The 18,446-nt window shown below is 42.4% G+C and overlaps 1 protein-coding gene across 2 annotated transcripts in view; it reads right to left on the reverse strand.

Moving 5' to 3' along the window:
* Positions 1 to 622: 622 nt before the first annotated feature.
* ADAMTS3 (ADAM metallopeptidase with thrombospondin type 1 motif 3) overlaps positions 623 to 18,446 on the reverse strand; it is a 138,432-nt gene continuing 120,608 nt past the window's right edge. For both annotated transcript variants that reach the window (XM_080408303.1, XM_080408302.1), the window contains 9 exons: positions 17,775 to 17,908; positions 17,118 to 17,241; positions 13,591 to 13,671; positions 11,979 to 12,142; positions 11,366 to 11,531; positions 10,491 to 10,623; positions 10,021 to 10,228; positions 9,163 to 9,280; positions 623 to 3,429 (listed from right to left, as the gene is read on the reverse strand). In XM_080408303.1, the coding sequence (XP_080264429.1) occupies positions 2,861 to 3,429; positions 9,163 to 9,280; positions 10,021 to 10,228; positions 10,491 to 10,623; positions 11,366 to 11,531; positions 11,979 to 12,142; positions 13,591 to 13,671; positions 17,118 to 17,241; positions 17,775 to 17,908 (1,697 nt within the window). In that variant the 3' untranslated portion in view covers positions 623 to 2,860. The remainder of the gene's footprint in view (positions 3,430 to 9,162; positions 9,281 to 10,020; positions 10,229 to 10,490; positions 10,624 to 11,365; positions 11,532 to 11,978; positions 12,143 to 13,590; positions 13,672 to 17,117; positions 17,242 to 17,774; positions 17,909 to 18,446) is intronic.

An 18,446-nucleotide genomic window follows, 5' to 3' on the forward strand; every position in this document is an offset into this window, starting at 1 on the left:
ATAGTGGTTACAGGTGGAAACCTGTACTTGTCAAACGAGAAACACAGCAATTATATCAAAGGAGGCATTTGAGAGTGGGTGGTCTCAAAACTTGTTGCAGATACATAGACCAGAAGGCCAGGACTCTTCTTAAAACACGCAGTTGTACTAAAATAACGAGGGTGAGGTGGAGTTTTTTTGGTCATTAGCGTCTGGCGCAGATCTGAAATCCCATCAGCTCAAAAAACATTTCCAGGTAAAGGAGAAGAGGGCAGCTGCCTCCTGTTTGTCTGGCACGGAACCCCTTAGACAGCTTTTCTCAAAAAGCCAAGCCCCAAATATTACATGTTCTTGAAAAAAGGGTTGGAGCTGCTACCTAGATGCTCACACGTGTACTAGGGAGTCTTTGGATCACTGGAAATGGATGCCTTCCTTTCCCCCCCAGCTTCTCTGCAACCTGCCCTCTCCAGCGGTAAAAGGACGACCTCCTGTTTCTAAAAAATCAAGTTAATTAGTTAATTCAAATGAGCTTTTTTACCAAGACAGTAAAGGTTGTGCCTGGGATGTAAATTGCCCTTTGCTTTGCAAAAGATGAAACCTAAAAATGAAAAAAAACACCAGGTGAATGAAACCAGAGAAAGACTTGTTATCTTAAAGACTTTATTGTTACGTGCTCCCCAATACAACAAACAGTATCAGTAGTGTACACTTTATAGAAAGAGAAATTAGCCTGGTAGAAAAGAAATCAAAAAGGTACAAGGATTATCTACACCCACGTTGTATATATGTAAAAGATAAAGACAGAGAGAAAAGAGAATCTGACTTTTGGGGAATTTTAAAGAAACAAACACACCCTATTTGTTTGAGGCTCAGGGATTGTCTGTACAGTCTGTTTAATACTAATTTCTTGGACCTTCAAAAGCCTTGCAGAAAGGCAGCAGCAATTCTTTAGAGGTGTCAATACTTTCGTGGGTTAGACTACACACATCACGATGCAAGATGCCTCCTGCAGAGCGTGACCCTGTACCTCCCCGAACAGGGTTAACCTACCTGCATTCTCATTGCCTTCTGAAAGTCTTCTGGCAACAATTTTCATCCTTATTTCTTCCTCGTGATTCCGCATAAGCATTACAGATGTTTCTAGAATTTAATCTTTGGGGTCCTAATCTACTTTATAGCATTTTAGAGGTACATATTCACTGTTCTTTTAAAGGGGTCATGGGGATTTTTTTTATGGGGAAGCAAAAATTGCACGTGAAACTTTAATAACCTGTTTAGAAATTAAAGATGCCTGTAATAAAAACTGTCATAAGACTTTTTTTTTCTTTTTTTTAAAGAATAAGATCAACAATTTCTCTACAGTAGTTTAGTTAGCTTAGATTTCTGTTCTATCCGTATGACATAGCACATACAGGTATCTAATTACATCTCTCTATTTTATCTTGGCAAAAAGAATAGTCAACTGCCCTTAGTGTAAATATTTAGTACATAAAATACTATCAAGAAATCAACTTTTAATAAATATCTTTAGTTCTCCATCCTATATACAAGTACTTTACAGCAACACACAGGAGAGAGTGCGATTGGGTGGACTGTGAACAAGATGGTTATTGACATAAATTACTAGTACATTATTGCAGTCAGATGCATTGTGGTTGTGGAGATTTTGAGGTGAACCATGCTGAAAAATAAATATCTCTCTCACCTTTAAATCAATGCTTCCAGTAGGAAAAAAATTTATCTATTTTAAGTCTTGCCACAGCTGTTTCTTGTTAGCGCCTATTCTACCTCTGTGATGCTTTTTCAGCTTCAGAAATAACAAACAGATCATCTGGAAAGCAGAACTCATTTTTGAGTCGTGAACATTACAGTACTTACAGTATATACACGGTTTCCTACACTGGTCTGACCTCTTCGGCGAAAGGAGGCTTAAAGGACGGCACTGCTACTCCTGACCTGAAGCAATGCTGCTCAGTGTAGGCTGCGGGTGTCCGGGTTCATTTCACAGGCACATAAAATTCTTCTTCCAACCGGTGACTGGAATTGCACTAAAGTTTCTAAACCTACTTATACTGGGCGGGTGGCTGTAAGTAAACTCATACCTTTAGGTTTACACTCCCCGCCTCCCCCCCCTATTTCAAAAGAAAGCATCGTGTTGTTGGTACTCCAAAAACCCCAACCCTTTCCTAGTGTCAGTAGATGTAATTTGTAACGAAAATGGAACTCCTCCTTTTACGATAATGCTGCTTTACAAATCAACTCTTGGAATGTAAATAAGGCAGTACTCGATGGCAGGCACCTAGCAATTGTCCAGAATGCAACATAGGTAAACAGTTGTCTGACAGCACACAACTCTTAAAAATAATACTGATTTTCTGCAATATACAGTATTTACACAACAGCTGCAAGTTTGCTCATACAATATCCGTTTATATAGATAAATTAGCAAAACAAGTCTTATGGATTCAGTTGTTCCATTACAAAAGTATAGTGTAAACATTTGGTACCTCTTGTAGTGGGGTGTTTTCTATGAGTGAGTGCTTAGAACCAAAAATAACGAGGTGGGTGCTGAGGTCAGGGCCATTTTTCTGTACTAGAGCTTGATGGATGACGCCCTCAGCAACTTGGGAATATTCTTTGGTGCTTTCCCCCAATGCGTTCAAGCTAGCCAGGTAACACAGCATGGGAGGAGGACGGGAGCAACTAGAAAGTGAACCAGCACTTCTTGTTCTTTGTATTTACAAGGAAAATGAGTTGATGACCTGCAGTGTCTTGCCTGTGGAAAGCAGCATGCACCATAGTGTCCAGAAGTAAGGACATTGAACCCAAAGCGCCAAACAGAGCCTCTTTCAATGGCTATCCTCCAACAAGGCATCTGTGTTCATCTTTCCACAGTGGGGGACCTCGAAGGCCATCCCTTCTCAGCGTGCTTCTCACTCTTCCTTGAGGTTCTCGGTGGAGAAGGAGCACCCGCCGCCGTGTTATTAGCTGGCACCACAGGAACAGCTGCTGCCAGTGCAAGGGCATCGTGAGGACTGAGATTGCTGCTGTTGACAGGTGACTGGTGGAGCAAAGCAAACAGCCTTGAAGACTTCCTTGCCTGGGGAGCTCTCCATTGCAGAAATTCAGCACCTTTGGGCTCGGTGTTGGATGGGGAGACCTTCGTACCCACGTCCTCTTCAGCAAAAGGAAGCCTGCCCAGAGAACTTCTCGCGGGCAGGAGCTGTGCGTAGCGGGGCACTACGGGCGTTGGCATCATCAAAGCCTGAGGCAGATTGAACATTGCTTTCTCTGTGGTTTCAGCAGCTTCGGTAAGGAGCAGCGGTGGGAGGGTGCTGCTGCGCTTGCTGCAGGACTCACAGCACAGCTTGTTGTAGCCAGGGATGGAGCAGTAACGTGCAAGCACTTCCATCTGACAGAAGATAGATTTGTCTCCCATACAGGGCTCATCTGCAAAACAAATGCATGTTGATCGTAAACCTACTGAAGAGCACCAAAATGCCCAAACAGTGTTTAGATGGGCACTGATAAAGTTCTGCCTGTGTTTCATAAACCTTGAGCTACTCTGAACAGGCCAACTGAGATGCTTCATCCCCTGACAGAACTCACTGCCACCCTGAAAAATAACCGTAGCTGGGAACCAAAGAAATCAGCAGTCACCTTGAAAATGTCAGCTTCTGTGCACACCAGAAGTGAAAAGCTGTGGAAAGGCACGTTCTATTTGCGGAGGGCCACAGACAACATTTTCCAGTGATAACCCGCTAGAGCTCCCACCTACCAGGCCAGGTGTAGTCCTACCCACCCCAAATCACCTTCACTTCTAGCCTGAGGACACTATCTATCAACACCATTCAGAATAACAAAATGTTCCCTAAAAGAAATTAAATCCCTCTCTCAAGGATGCCTTTTATATGATGTCTTAAAATAAAATATTAAGAGTTGGATAAAATTTTGTTGGGACATAGTCTGAAGTTTTCCTGTGACCTAACCGTAACTGAAGAACCGATGGAAAGCTTTTAACAGATAGGTCAGATGTAAGACACCTTGAAGTTAAACTTGTGGCATTCCTTTCAGTCAGGGAAAAGATCTCCAGGAGGTCAAGGATCTGTCAGAGATCCCAAAAATGTCAATATTTCTTTCAGCATTGACTAAGTGTTTGCTCCGCAGACAGAGATGCAGTGGTCACGTTGGACAAAACAGGCGGAAAGGAAAGCAGTAACATAAGAAGCCAGAAGAAAAATAAGGCTTTGATATCAAGCTAAGAGCACATCAGTACTCGGGCTCCTTCAGCCTGTCACACGAGCTCAAAGGTAAAGTCTTAAATTTTACTGTTGCCAGGCCTGGGACAAACACAGAGCATTTGTAACACTCATGAGTAGGTCGCACTGTTAAGAATTTCTGTTCTGAACCTTGCAGTCTGTTGTACTGACTGTATCAAGGTAACAAGCTCGCTGGCCAGTTTGGCATTCTGTATGGAGAATGTGAGTTTAAACTGAAACTTCACTCTCACAGAAAAAGTCAGATTCTCAGTATCTGAGCAGAGCTGCATCAAGGCACAGAAGAAGATGGGAGGTTGGCTCTGAGCATTTGAAATGAACTGCACTATTTGAAGACTTTTAAAATGAGGAGATTTAATCCCTTTTTATTCTCCTCCCTGTGTCTAACTCATCCTACCGCTCATTTATACTGTTACTTATCTGTGTAGCTTGGACCATCACATGCCTCGGCAGCATCAGCACCCAACCAAGTAATGCGGGAAGGCACCTCGGAAGGTCACCGCACCCAGCCTCTCAGCAGGGTCCACACTGCTCAGAAGAGCACCTTGCTGTTTTCAAGCCAACGCATCTGTAGGCAGAGGGGGAATGACTTTCCCAAGGACATCTACAGGGCGCCCCCAAAACAGGCCCTGTGTTTCAGTGTTGCCTGCCAGCCTAACTTGCCTTCCTCCCACGGGGCGCTCAGCCCAGCGGCTGGGACTCTGAGGAACATGGGGCATGGGTGCCTCCCCTCCGCCTCCTGAATCGGGTGCTAAGGCTCTGGAAGCACTCGGGAATCAGACCAGGAACCAACAAACATGCAACACTTCGCAGGACATAAAACCAGGGATGGGGACAAATGAGTACCTCAGTGCATCCAGTAACTATTCAAACACTCTGGGGACGGAACAGCAAGAGGTTTCCTTAGCAGACTTTCCCTAAGATATCACGGCTGGCCTGAAATGGTGTTGATGGATTTTACTTAAATCCATTTTTACTCAAAAGAGAAGTACGCAAAATTATAATGTGAAAAGCCAAAAGTTAACCCCAGATACTGAGAAGATCTGTTCCACATCTAGTCCTCCAGTCACAGCTAGCAATTACATAGTCAACATTTTAATAAGCAACAGATGGCACGTAACACCACATATTAAGCTCTGAAATTAAATAACCTTTCTGTACCATGATTATTTTTTCACCTGTGTACAGATGCTGCCTCAACACATGTTAACAGTATGCTAGGCAACCCAGTTTTCCTATTTTAAAATACTAACTGTAGCCCAACCTCTCGATCAGTGTAAATCAGCTTAGTTCCACTTGTACTCAGTAAAATTACACACACATACATCAGTGGGGTTGTGGGACATTGTTTATAAAAAGCAAATTATATGACTGCGACACGTAATAGAAAAGTTTTCCTTGCTTCTTATCCCAATGTGCTTCCTTGGATGGATGTTTGTTGGTTCTTGACAAACCCAGCATTAAATTTGCAGCTCTGCGTGGGAATATACGTACTCCATGAAGGCACTATAAGACTATTTTCAGCAGGAATTTAGCATGGGAAATTCAAGTGCTATATTTATAATTCATCTAAACTAGAAAAGCTAATACTGAAACACAAATCTTTGCATCACACACAGAACAATTTTTATGCTTCCATGCAAATGAAAGCACCCAATCTGGAAAGTTATGGCAGTTGTCTCATTAACACGTTGTGATTTATATCAGTATATAAGGCAAAGCAAACAGTATCACCTAAAGTGACAAACCAAAAAAGAAAGTACCAAACAACTATTTTTTGCTTTCCCATAGTGCCAATGCATCTTACTTGGTCCTTTTCTCACACGGTTAATTTTTGTGGTGTTGGTTTGTAATGGTTTAGCTTTCGTGACTCGAGCAATAGTGCAAAGATTTGGTTTTGTACTCATCTACTTTCAGCAGGTTCTGTAAATACAATCTTGGAGTCGCATACTCACATAATCCCTTTTTTTTATTTGTTAGGTTAATTCTGCACAACCTAGTCAACCACTTCCTATTCAGTATGTAAGTGCTTGTATCCTTCCGCTGATGATCATGGTAAAAATTCTCCTTCTCACAATCTGTTACTTGCTTCACGGTAACTAAGAGTAGAAGACACAAGAAAGCGTATCGGCTCCCTAGGGAATCTTTAGAAGACGAAGCTACTAGAATGTCATTTAAATCAACTAAAAAAATTTCACATTAGATTTCAAAACTGACAGGTCTCTTACAGAAGGCATCACTGGAACTCTTAAGTACATTGCTTCCTGGCAGCATCCCACTGAGAAAACATGCTGAAAATTAGGATTTAGGGACTGCAATTTAAAAACATGTTTTCTTCTTCATTCAGTATCTTGTGTTGTGAAGCAGGGACAGCTCATATTAAGCCCTTCTCAGGGTCTGTTTTATACAGGTTCTTACACAGAGCTCATCTGTTCATCTGAACACCACAAAATCCCTTCTTTTAATCTGGCCCAGCCACAGAAATGTGACTGCTGCTCAGATTATTGCAGGATAAAATCCTGCCACCTGTCTCCTAATCACAGAGACATATAAAGTTCAAATGAAATACCTATGGAGATGTCCTCATTTTTCCACACTATGAGACTCGGCTCCACCAAGGTATACGGTGGAAGACCTGGTGGCTCTTCTACCTTAGGCAGGCATATGTTTTTTTAATGAAATGGAAGAAAAATGCTCATATGCCACGTAGCGCAAAAGCAATCACACCAACTGTGGCAAATATTCATGACAACCCCGCTAAGGTTCAACTCTCAGCAACCTTGCGTGTAGGCAGTAAATCATTTGTCAAAACCACCTGATACAGACTGATGGCTGAGACTAGAGCCCTGAAAAGCAAAATAGTAATCAAGGCTATACAGATTTAGAAGTAAAGGAATGCCACGCATGACCATGTGTAAAGAGTTTCTCTACATAAATATTACAGAATACTATCGATATTCTAGCTGTATTCCCCCAAAATATATAGAACGTGGTAGAAACCACATCAGAAAAGTGTGGTGAAAAAGAAACCGTGTGGTCTGGAAGAACACTGTCAGCTGCTTACTGCTCGGTAAAAGTTTTGTCCCAAAGCCCCGAGCAGAGCAGGGAGCTCTGAGCTCAAAGCAGAGAGGCGGGTGTAGCGTGGCCAAGGAACAGAACCCACAGGGACCCTGCAGCTTTGTCAGGGGTGTGAGGGACTTGGCCCGGTGTACCTGTCCATGCCCTCATGGCTCACAGTGCTACCATAAAGCGCAGCTCGTGCTATAGGTTTGCTGCACCGAGGCCACATATATCAGTGGCCATTAGTTCACGCATTGTTAATAGCTGTTGCAGTGCGCGGCTGTGACCTCTCTCTTTAGGAAATGCACGTAGCGTTTCAGAACGCTGTTAGACAGCCCTCCTCCTTTCACCACATAAATCCTTCAGTCACCGGGGCATGCGAGATGGGTGCATATTAAACATCAAAACCTCGAAAAAAAAAAGTGAGTATTAACCAACGTGGTGCAACTGCAATTTGTAAATGGCCCCGTACAAGGCCATCTGTTGCTTATATCCCATACAAGTGGGTCTTACAGGCCAGTGGCACCGGGCTCTCAGTATTATTTACAGCGAAAGAGGTGTAGTACTCTCACAAGGAGAAAAAAGATGGTGTGCTGCTTGATTTTGAAAGGTAGGAATGTAACGCTCGCTATTCAAGGAAACGTCAACTGATGCTTAAAGCACAGATTCTTAAGGTGATACTTTAAGGCACAAGATCAAAACTATGTGAATAGTTTTGCAAAGATGTAGCCCTCATTTATTTCAGTTTGGAAATATTTTTATCACCAGTCAAAACCAAGTTTTTAAATCTTGTTTACAGTCATAGATAAGGATTTGCTCCCACCTAGTGGATACAGCTTTTATAATTTTTCATTGCTCCCAGAATTGTTTCCTGCTCGGAGTTCTTATGCTGGCAGAACACAAGTACGGGCAAAAGCAGACACATCTACCAGACTTGCGGGAAGCAATTCGATGTGCTCTGTGGGAAAACACGCTGCGCCTTCTAAGAACTCTTACTTTTTTTCTTCTACCACCTAGTGATCAGAGTGTCAGGACTACCGTGAGGGATTTAAAAAACAAACAAACCCCAAATCTTACAGAGTCAAGGACCCAAAGGAAGAAACACTTTGCTGTCATAAAACCAACTTAAAAATCTGTTTGAACAATTCTAGGAGAACACTATCATGAGATTCCCAGGAACCTCATTAATGCTCTGTGGTTCCATTTTTATGTTTGGGTTGTTGGGATTTTTTGGGGATTTTGGGTTTTTCTTTTTTTTTCATTTTCAATTGGCAGACTTGTAAAACTTTTCCCGGGATTTAGAAGTCGAGCCGAGTTTACTTTGGATTGCCGTTCACCTTTAGCAGAGATTCTTGTACACACAACTTAGGTTAACATGTTTAAACCCCCCATTTCAGCCTGTTTACACGAGAGACTCTGGTGGGCGATAAGCACCCATCACCTGCAGCCATGTTAGCAGTAACACGCTGGACTAAATGACAAGGTGCCTCTAGCTGGAAAAAAGAAGGAAAAATCTCTGAGGAAGGGTGTGTTTTCTAGCATGTGAGAGATGATCGGTGGTGTGTGGTTGTCACCTGGCAGTGGAATAGCTTTTAAAACACAGTACACATTTGGTGTGCGCACTACCCGCTCTAAGTGTAGGCTCTGCCTTGCCTTAGAAACCTGTACCATGAACACAGAAAGCTTAACTTTTATTGAGACCTAAATATAGGTCTTTTATTTTTCACTGGAATTCACTCAGGGATGAAATCTGTGTCTAACATTTCAGCCCAGCACCATGCTATCTGCCCCGGCTGCACTGCGCCAGGAATTGTTAATGCAGTCATTTTTAAGACGGTTCTCTTACCATTACAGGGAGCGAGTTTACAAACCCTCACTGACTCTGGCTTTTCTCCATCGCACTGGTCACCAGCACGGCACATGATCTGCCGGGTCTCAGTTCCCTCCCCGCAGGTCACAGAACACTACGAAACAGACACAAGAAATTCAGGACATTCAGCTTTCACAGCAATGTGCAGAAATTAATGTGTCTAAAATAGCCCAAGGTTGGCTTTCAGGTCAGGCTACACATTCCAGCAATTTGTTTTGAAAGCAGACATGAGTGAAGGCTGATGTTATGGAGAAATATGCAGAGGAGGAGGGTGGTTTTTAACTTGGTTCTTGCTTTCTGTAATGTTAAATGTATTATTAGAGTGTATTCTGAACTTTGCTATTTATTCCTCCTGTAGCCGATACCTATTTTGACCGCGTAACCTAAAGAGAATACAAAGGGCAGAGAAAGCTCAGTGTTCGCCGAGTCAGCTGTAGGGTTCAGCTGCTTGCTCCTAAGTCATTACAACAATATCAACACTTGCAGAAACTCTGTGATTCCAAACCAGTCCAAGCTGGTTAAAAAATGTTACGCTATCCTCAGAAGTGGGGAAAGTGAGAAGTTGGAAACTTGGAGAAAAGCAAGCAAAATTTCAACATGTGTTCTGCAGGACTGTCTATCTGATATTGTGAACGTTTTCCTTGCTGCTTTCTGGAGAAGCCTGGAGAGTGGCAGAAGCCCACGAAGCTGGAAGTCATCATCTGCTGCAGATTTTTAGGTTTTGGGAAACTGTCCGGAGCAGTCCAGAGCTTTCAGCCCAGGCGCAGATCTGACTTGGGAGGCATGAGATAGTAGCAAAGATACATTACTAACTTGTGACTACTGCTTGCCTACCTCAGACCAGGGTCCAGCTTTCCACTGCGCAGGGCACGGTACCCGGTTGCACGGCCGGCGACTGTCAGGGCGATCTCCACTACAGTACTTGAAATGGACGGAGCGGTTTGCACCATCATGAAGGGGCTGAATGCACCGCACGGTACGGATCTGGTAGCCTGAACTCCCACAGGTTTTTGTGCAGTATTCCCACTCATCTGCTGCCCAGCTGGGAAGTAAAAGGGAATAAGACACTGTCACAAATTTTACCTATTATCCATACTGCTGCCAGGTGAGGCAGCTCTTAGTATACAATATTGTGATGGAACCACGCAATAAGGTCAATAACTACTCTTACACGGATAGAAAAAAACATAACACAGGAACTCTGGTCTAGAAAGCTGTCAGCATCCTACCAGATTTGGCTTGGGCTAACTTCCACACCCACCACAAGGAGCAATCGTTTGTGTCTTTGTGCAAGATGTACTTACAGAGGCTGTGTGCACTCTTGAAGATTGCACATTCTACGAATGGGCTTTGGCTTTTTGCTGGCTTCACAGAAGCTGCGATGAACCATTTTGTTATCACTTTTCCTGCGGCACCCATATTTGGTGTACTGGAACCCTGGAAAGTATTTTGGAAAAATTAGGAAAACAAGGTCCTTGTTACAGTTTTTGGTTTAAGTTTTATGGCCTAGTAAATGGTTTTACATGATAGACATTTACAAAGTATTTAAACGTGTTCACAATTTGCTCAGCTGGCAGGCATGAGGTTGCTGCGCAGTGGTCTGTGGGTGCTATTTATAACATGACACTGCATGAGGTTTTTAAGGCCAGAAGGGACAGTTATGACCTCTCAGTCCCACCTCTGCATCACACACAAACCATGGTACAAACAGGGGAGAAATTACCTCCTTACCATCAAGCAGCAGGTCACCAGCTACCTGGGAAGGAACCCAAGTGTCATTTTAGTGCTTCTGCTACCAGAACACATCACCTGCTCGACTGATGTATGTAAGACTTAAAAGTTATTTTGACATTTGCATTCCCCGTTCTTTGTGTCAGAGTAATGTCCATACCAAAAGGGAACGCTCAGTAGCATAAACACCTGAGTCTGTACTTCCAAAGTAGCTTTGGGTACTGAATGTAACCACCTACAAAGGACTTTTTTTTTTTCAAGGGTGGAAGTGTGACTCTTTTGAATAAACAGGCACTCATATTTTAAGCTCGGGCACCCTAAATAAAGAACTGCTTTTAAAAAAAATGGGGAGGCCAAGGTTTCTACAGCATTCACTTCCCCCACCTTTTACTTTTCCGCTTTTGGTAATTTGTCATTATTACTAGAAGGTGTCACATCATCTGTTTACCTCCACCACAGGGTTTGGAGCACTGTGACCAACTCTTTAATGCCCACTCAAAAGTATCTACTTCTTCCTGGAGGACGTTGTTGCTGTTGATAGTTGGTACTGAATCCTCGTGAATGATGTATTTGTAAGTCAGGCTAGATCTCGTGTCATTCTCCCGAGGAATGATCTATTAATAATCAAATACAAACAGTGGTACAAAATCAGAGCTATTACTTTTTCCTTTGCAAAGTAAAGAAACCAAGGCTTGGCTCTTAGGGGAAACATGGAAACTGCTAGTTAACTCATAGGAGGGAAAAAACTGGCTTTTATTGTTACAGTTAGCACAAAGAGTGGTAAGATCAACACAGAGCCGCTGACATTGAGATAGGTTTCTAGGTTAGCACTCAAAGCTGGCCAAACACGACACCAACACCTAGGATGAAAGGATGGTGTGGCCACATCAGTTACTCAGCTAAAGAGTAAGGCCAGTGTCAGACATGGTTTGACATGCAATGCCCTTTTCTGGTCCACTGAAAGTGTCCCACTCGTGTCCAACAATGCAGCCCCACACTGGCTATGCACTTCTTATAAATGATGAACCCACCGTATTCCCACTGCTCAGCATGTAACCTACCAGCACAACCACTGCGTCATGCAGGGGCCCGTCAGTGTGGAGAGTTTCGATGTCGTCTTCTATGTTGTACTCCCACTCCACGCCCAGGTCGATGAAAGATCGGGATCTGGCCTCCTCCCCTTTCCCATTCAGGATATAGTGTCCTGTTGCCTGGTTCTTAATCGCTAAAAGGATTGAAAACAGTGCCAGTCGTGCCTCCTGTGCAGCATCAGCAATCACCGTGGCTTACATGAAACTTAATGGGATATATTATAGAACTGCCTTTTGCAAAAAAAACCCACCACGCTAGCAAGTGCTGTAGATACTCTGGCTCAGAGAAAGGCCCTCCAAGGGCACCTCATGCAGCCTCTGAATTCCAGTTGGCTGACAGATGCATTTGTGTATTTGCTTTGATTTTCTACTTCTTTATCCACGTCAATTAGATACAGAACTAGAGGCAGCCTGAAGCACCTCTTCCCACGTAAATGCGTGCATTTCCCATACTAGCTTTGTTCCCAAGAAGCACGGGTGGTAGCAAGGAACTTAGATCAAGTCTTGAGACTCACCTGTCCTCCCTATTTGCCCAAGACCAGAATCAGTATTACTGGCAATGCCTACAACAGACAACTCAGACTTTAAGTGCATTTCTTATTTTCCTCAGATTAAAAAAATGACAACTTTTCCACACATTTTCATTTCTTTTGCATGCAGATGTACGTATCAGATGCTAAAATCAGTAAGCAAAGAGCCGGGGCATTTAAACCCCTGGGAAACTACTTGGGTTTGGGTTCCTGCACCACATCTTAAAACTCACACAGCGTGGGGATTCTTACTGTGAGGCTTCAACTGGAAGCCAATACATTAGAAATCTGAAAGATAGACTAATTTTTTCTTTTGTACACCTTTTTCCAATGCACCATAAAACACGATAAAAATCCCTTCCACATATGCACAAGTCTTACAAGTTCCTGTGATTATAGTAATCCAAATGCAGGAGCTCTGCAGCACCTAGTGAGTAGCTTCATGAAGCCACTTGCTGCCAAAGCAGAGCTATGCTTCTCTGAGAGTCACTATCCCTAGTACAGGAGGAGCTGATTAAAAGGCTGTTAAAATCCACATATTTAACCCTTCTCCTGTGAGATAAAACCCACTGAGCATTAGAAAGTGGTAAGAGGTAAGATACAAATTGATTGACAACAGTATGAGCTGTCCTCCACGAGGAAAATCTGAAATGAAATGGACTGCAAATATATCACAAGTTCCCCAAACTTCTTTACATTAAATTAGCTGTTGCTTATGATCTGCAGCAAATAATGCTTAAAGACACAGGATTTGATTCACATAATAAAATACACCATTTTTCACTCTGGCAGTGCCCATTTAAATGTGAGTGATTATGATCTTGCATTAGTAAGCATGCAAATTGGGATCAGTTTAATATTTTGAAAAACCCCAAATGAGAAGTAAATGTTTGCTGAGCTTATGCTGTAGGACTCAGTCCTTAACATGCAATTTTGAATGCACATATTTACCCAAAACACTAATTTGGTTATCTCATTTCTCAGGTTCTACCGCATGACTGCCCCATGCTTCTCATCATGCCTCAAAGCCAAACCTGAGGAGAAACACTTACCAAGAAAGTGAGGAGAAGCCTCGTCTTCTTGGATAAACACATGTCGAGCACCAGGAGGGATATCAAACATCTTAAGGTACCCTTTGGCATGTGTAGTAGTCAATGGAGAAAGCACAGATGGAAAGAAAAAGTAATAGCCATGGTTAGGAGCGCCCTATGTGATCTAGCTCCTACTTGCAGAAGGAGGCATCCGTCACCAACTGAGAAGCAGTGTCAAAAAGAAACTGAGCAAATAGTTTTGTAACGTATTTGATGGGACCTCCTTGTGTTTCTTCTCTTTCAGGGAGAGAAGAGAAACCAGTTACAAATCTATTTGTCACTTGACTAGCTACACTGTTATCAGCCATATCAATTAACAATTCAGGCAAAAAATATGTTTCTTATGTTCCTCAGCATAATGAGGGGGGAAAACCAGAAGTCTTCCTGATTATTTTTTCCAAATCACTCATCAGCCAGGCTGTTATATTTGAGTTTACTTACTGTCACATTAGATGTTAATATCTCGAGTGTGTCTATTTACTCCTGAGACATCAAAGACTGGAGAAAGGTGGGCGTAGTACAGAGCATATTGTCGCTACACATCCAAAAAGGCTCGTCTCTAAGGAAGTTAACCCAAACTATTTACAACTGTGAATGTAAAATGCATCAATTAAATTGCTGCTCCTTAAGTGAAAGGGCTGAAATCAGCTCTCTACAGCTAAAAGTAAAAAGTTGTTTCCAAAGAAAATTATTCCTATTTTAAATTTCAGTTATTTATCAGTCCAAACTGCAGATAATTAGTGTAACATTAAGTAAGTATTGTCATTAGGAAGACTAAAATCTCTCCTAGAGACCTGTCAACAGGTACTTCTATATCAAGTTTTAATCAAGAGCATCATAAGCACTCTGAGTGCATGGTATTTTCATATTTCTATTACATTCTGTTAAACAACTGCAGATTTAACGATGATGTATCTCTGTAGATCCCTTTTTTAAGAGCCAAGTAAGTTTCTCTGGTTTGTACTGTGCTATGTAAGCCTCCCAAGTAATCCAGCCCTGCTAGAGGAGCAGCGTAGACATGACAACAGCTTTATTATTCATGCATTGCAAGCACAAGATGTAGCATTTAAGTAATTCTGCTTCGCCCTGGGGATCCTGGGACTAATGGCTACATTGGTAGTTTGTCATCCACCTGACACACTACAGCTCCTTGGAAAACCTACGTGAAGAAAAGGAAGAGTTGGGAATGTGTAAAATCATGGTCTCGGCTGATGAGTGACTACGCAAACAGCATCTGCCAATCTTATCATTGATTGTCTTTTGAGCATATGAAACATAGAGCTTTTGCCTGATTTGGCATTATCTATCAATGTCTAAGTGGAGATGAGAACTGTGGCAAGAACTCTCGAGTTGCCATGGATGCCTCGCTTTCTACAAGCACTTGACACTTACCCAGCATATTTTTAGACTCCTTTGTTTCAGAAAGGGAAATATTGCGAGCTCCTTTGGGCAATGTAAATGCTCCTCTTGTCTTCCCTTAAATAGAACGTCTGTGATTAGTGCTATGGGAGACAAGTCTTGTTATTTCATTGACTATGTTTGTCAGCCAGATGGTCTTTACAAGGGTAAAGGATAAATTACTTCTGTGTTCCAATGCCTTTAAAGCAGGACAAAGACACATCTAGCAAATGTTAATAGTCAATGAAAGTCAGACCAGTAAAAATTCAGGTAGGTGATTTTAAGTTGGATACTTGCAGATTTCATTTTCCAGAAACTTGAATTCTTTTTGGCACCTCTTGCTTAAATGTTTTCCTGTTGGAAGAGGTCAATTAGTCTTTTTAATGACTAGGATTGCCAAAGTTATGGTAAAACAATAAACATTTCATAAACACTTCTATCACTTTCATAAACATCTGCACAGAAGGGGCTGGTTAACAGCAGTCTGCCCTGAGCTATCGCCTGGCGTGCTCTGTCCCTGCATTGCCATGCTTTCCAGATGCTGAAAATGCCGTGCAAACACCGGATCGCACAGCATCACACCATCAGACAAGGCGGTGGCTCTCAGTGGCCCACAGGCACAAGTGCTGAGCCAGAACGCGGTGGGGTTGGTAGCATATTTTGGTGGCTGCTGGCCTCTTGGTTGCCCTCTTAATCCCCCAGGGAGTAAGCCAAACCGCAGGCTCCAGCAGCATGGGGACCACGAGCTACAGGCTGTAAACCATTGGTGTAGGCAACAGAAGCCAGACTCGTTAGAGAAAGCTCTTATTGGACTGGATCCAAAGCTGTGACTCGACTATCTTCTCTGCCCCCAAAATTCCAATCATTTTCTGAGTGAAAAAATCAGAAATGCTCTTAGAAGGCCAAGCTCATATTTCTGCTGATTGTTTTTTTTTAAGAAAAGCACAGCAGCTGCCAGCTCCAGAAATACGCAGGCTTATATCTGAGGCTGAAAGTCATAGTCTTAAGTCCAATGCTCCCGAAGTTTGAAGGAGTCTTTCATTATTCCGTGTCCAATCCATCAGCCTCCAGGGAGCCATGCCTTTCAGAAAGGCTTTCTACTGTCATTTGGTAATTACAATAAGTAAACTTTTCCAATTGGCTTGTAATAATTAGTAAGTCTTTTTTCAGCAGAATATTTTATGTATTTTATTTAGAGTCGCACACTAACTTATCTCTGTCCAAGTTTAGATTGGCTGCTCACTGTCCACATGTAATTATTAATGCTGCAGTAAAGCTTGCTTCATGGCAGCAGTTACTAGCTTCTAAACTGTTAACGCAGATATTCAGGTTGGCTGTCCCTCAGCCTTTCTCTGCTCTGTCTTAAAACACTTCGTTCTAGCTGACAAATACTTCTGAAATAACTGTTCCTAGTTATTTCCCTGAGTAGTCCCCAGACTTGGGGCTGGGGGTGGGAAGCAATACAGGGGAGCCTTAAAATACCAGATAGTCACAGCAAAATGTACAAGGTAGTACTGCCCCGGCTTAGCAAATAACTGATGAAGTAGAAATTTCTGAAGAAGACCAAGGAGAACTTGAATTATTATTGATATGAGATGTGTTGCAAAACACCCCAGAGCGCAGTCTGAAAATTTTAACCAGGTCATTCTTAGTTCTGAGTTCTTAGTTCTTAGTTCTGAGCGTTCCTGTGTTCCACTGGACCTCAGTCATGCAACGCAAAGGGTATGAGAAATGAGGACTCCTGCCAAAACATTTTTATATTTGGTTCAGAATTCAGCTGAATTGATTTTTAATTTGTTTGTTTGACTGAAGGGTTGTAATTTGTGAGAAAGCATAATAAAAAAAAATTGGCATGAAGATCAATATGCTTATTTCATATGCACAGACATTCAGACTTCCATTGAGAAAACTAGAGTTCAGGTTTGAGAGGAAAAACTTGTGAAAAGTCAGGGACTAAACTATTCTTGCACATCAGCTCACAGCTTGCACTTTGCTACCTTTAAGTAGGTTGCATTGCTGGTCTGCAAAAGCAGTAAGTACAACAGAAACACCGGAGACAACAGAAACTATATCCAAAATACTATTCCTACCAAGCTTTTTGGGAGTGCGGGTAAAGGTTCCCTTCACAGTTCGGCAATGAGAGTTATCCCCACCGCAGACGCCACACTTATCTTCAACCTTGTTAGAGCCGATTTCCTTGTCACAACCCACTTTCTGCAGAACGAAGAGCCAGGAAAAAAAACAAAACACCAAAAGAGAAGGCTTGGTCATTGTTTGTCAGTTTAGTTATGGTGGGAGGCCATCACAGAATCCATGCATCGAGGGAATTACCATCCAACACTGACCTATTTTATTGAAATACAAATTACTTGCAAATCTGGTGCTGGATAATGGCTTTCATGTGCAAAATAGGAAGTGATGCTTGCTTTATATTCACTGTACTTCAGGACTAAGAAAGATAGGGAAGACAGAAAAATAGAATTCTTTTCAGACATGAAACTAAGTGCAAAAAGACGCAAATGAAACCATCAGTTAAAGAGAAGCGGAGTATTTCCATGCAACAGATCTGTGCCATTGCTCTGATTTCATTTAAATCTCAAGGAATTATGAGGAATATGATGTGGCAAATATATAATTCAGAAACATCTGCAAAGCCTTATCTCTGCATCGTTCTGACTGACTAAGCAAGGTTGTTCTGTAACGGCACAGCTCAAACCCAGCGGTGACCCTGGGAAGCTGTCACTTACCACACATTCTCCACGGACGCAAATGCTGTAGGGATCTTTATAGGAACAGCGAGTCCCATCATGCGCCAGCTGTTTCATATAAGCAACATCCCCGGTTTCTTTTGATTGGCAGTACAGGTGACATCTCTTATTAGCTGTGTAGCAAGGAGAGAGGAGGAACTGTATAAATTAACAGCAATCCAGATATGCTTCAGAAAACTATCCCACTAAAGGAGTGAAGAGAACACAACAGAGATAGAAAGGACCTTTAACAGACAGCTGTGGGGAAAAAGGCAACTGATTTGCTTCTCTGTGAATTACAGGCCTGGCCTGTCACTTTCAGACCTTCTCACAGAAGCCAGTACCCCTCTAAAGAGGCTCCGAAGACTGCGTTCTCAACAGCAGCTTTCATTCTGATCCTACTGGCAACAGGGTTGAGTTTACAAAATCACAAGGACGCAGAAACATGACAGCAGAAAAATGAGTCTATGAGAAGATGGTGCACAAGCCAGGTGAAAAGCACGGAGGATTTAATCTGTCTTTATCCTTTTCTGAAAATGCTGGCTGAACATGTATTTCTTGGTTAATGTCTAACTCCTTAGCCATCCGTGTAAAGGGTATCTCAGGAGATCCCTGAGGAAAAAATGCCAGCAACTCTGCAACACCTTTCAGTGAACTAGGAATCTGTCTTTG

Source organism: Falco punctatus, assembly GCF_963210335.1.
Source record: "Falco punctatus genome assembly, chromosome: 1".
NCBI lineage: Eukaryota > Metazoa > Chordata > Aves > Falconiformes > Falconidae > Falco > Falco punctatus.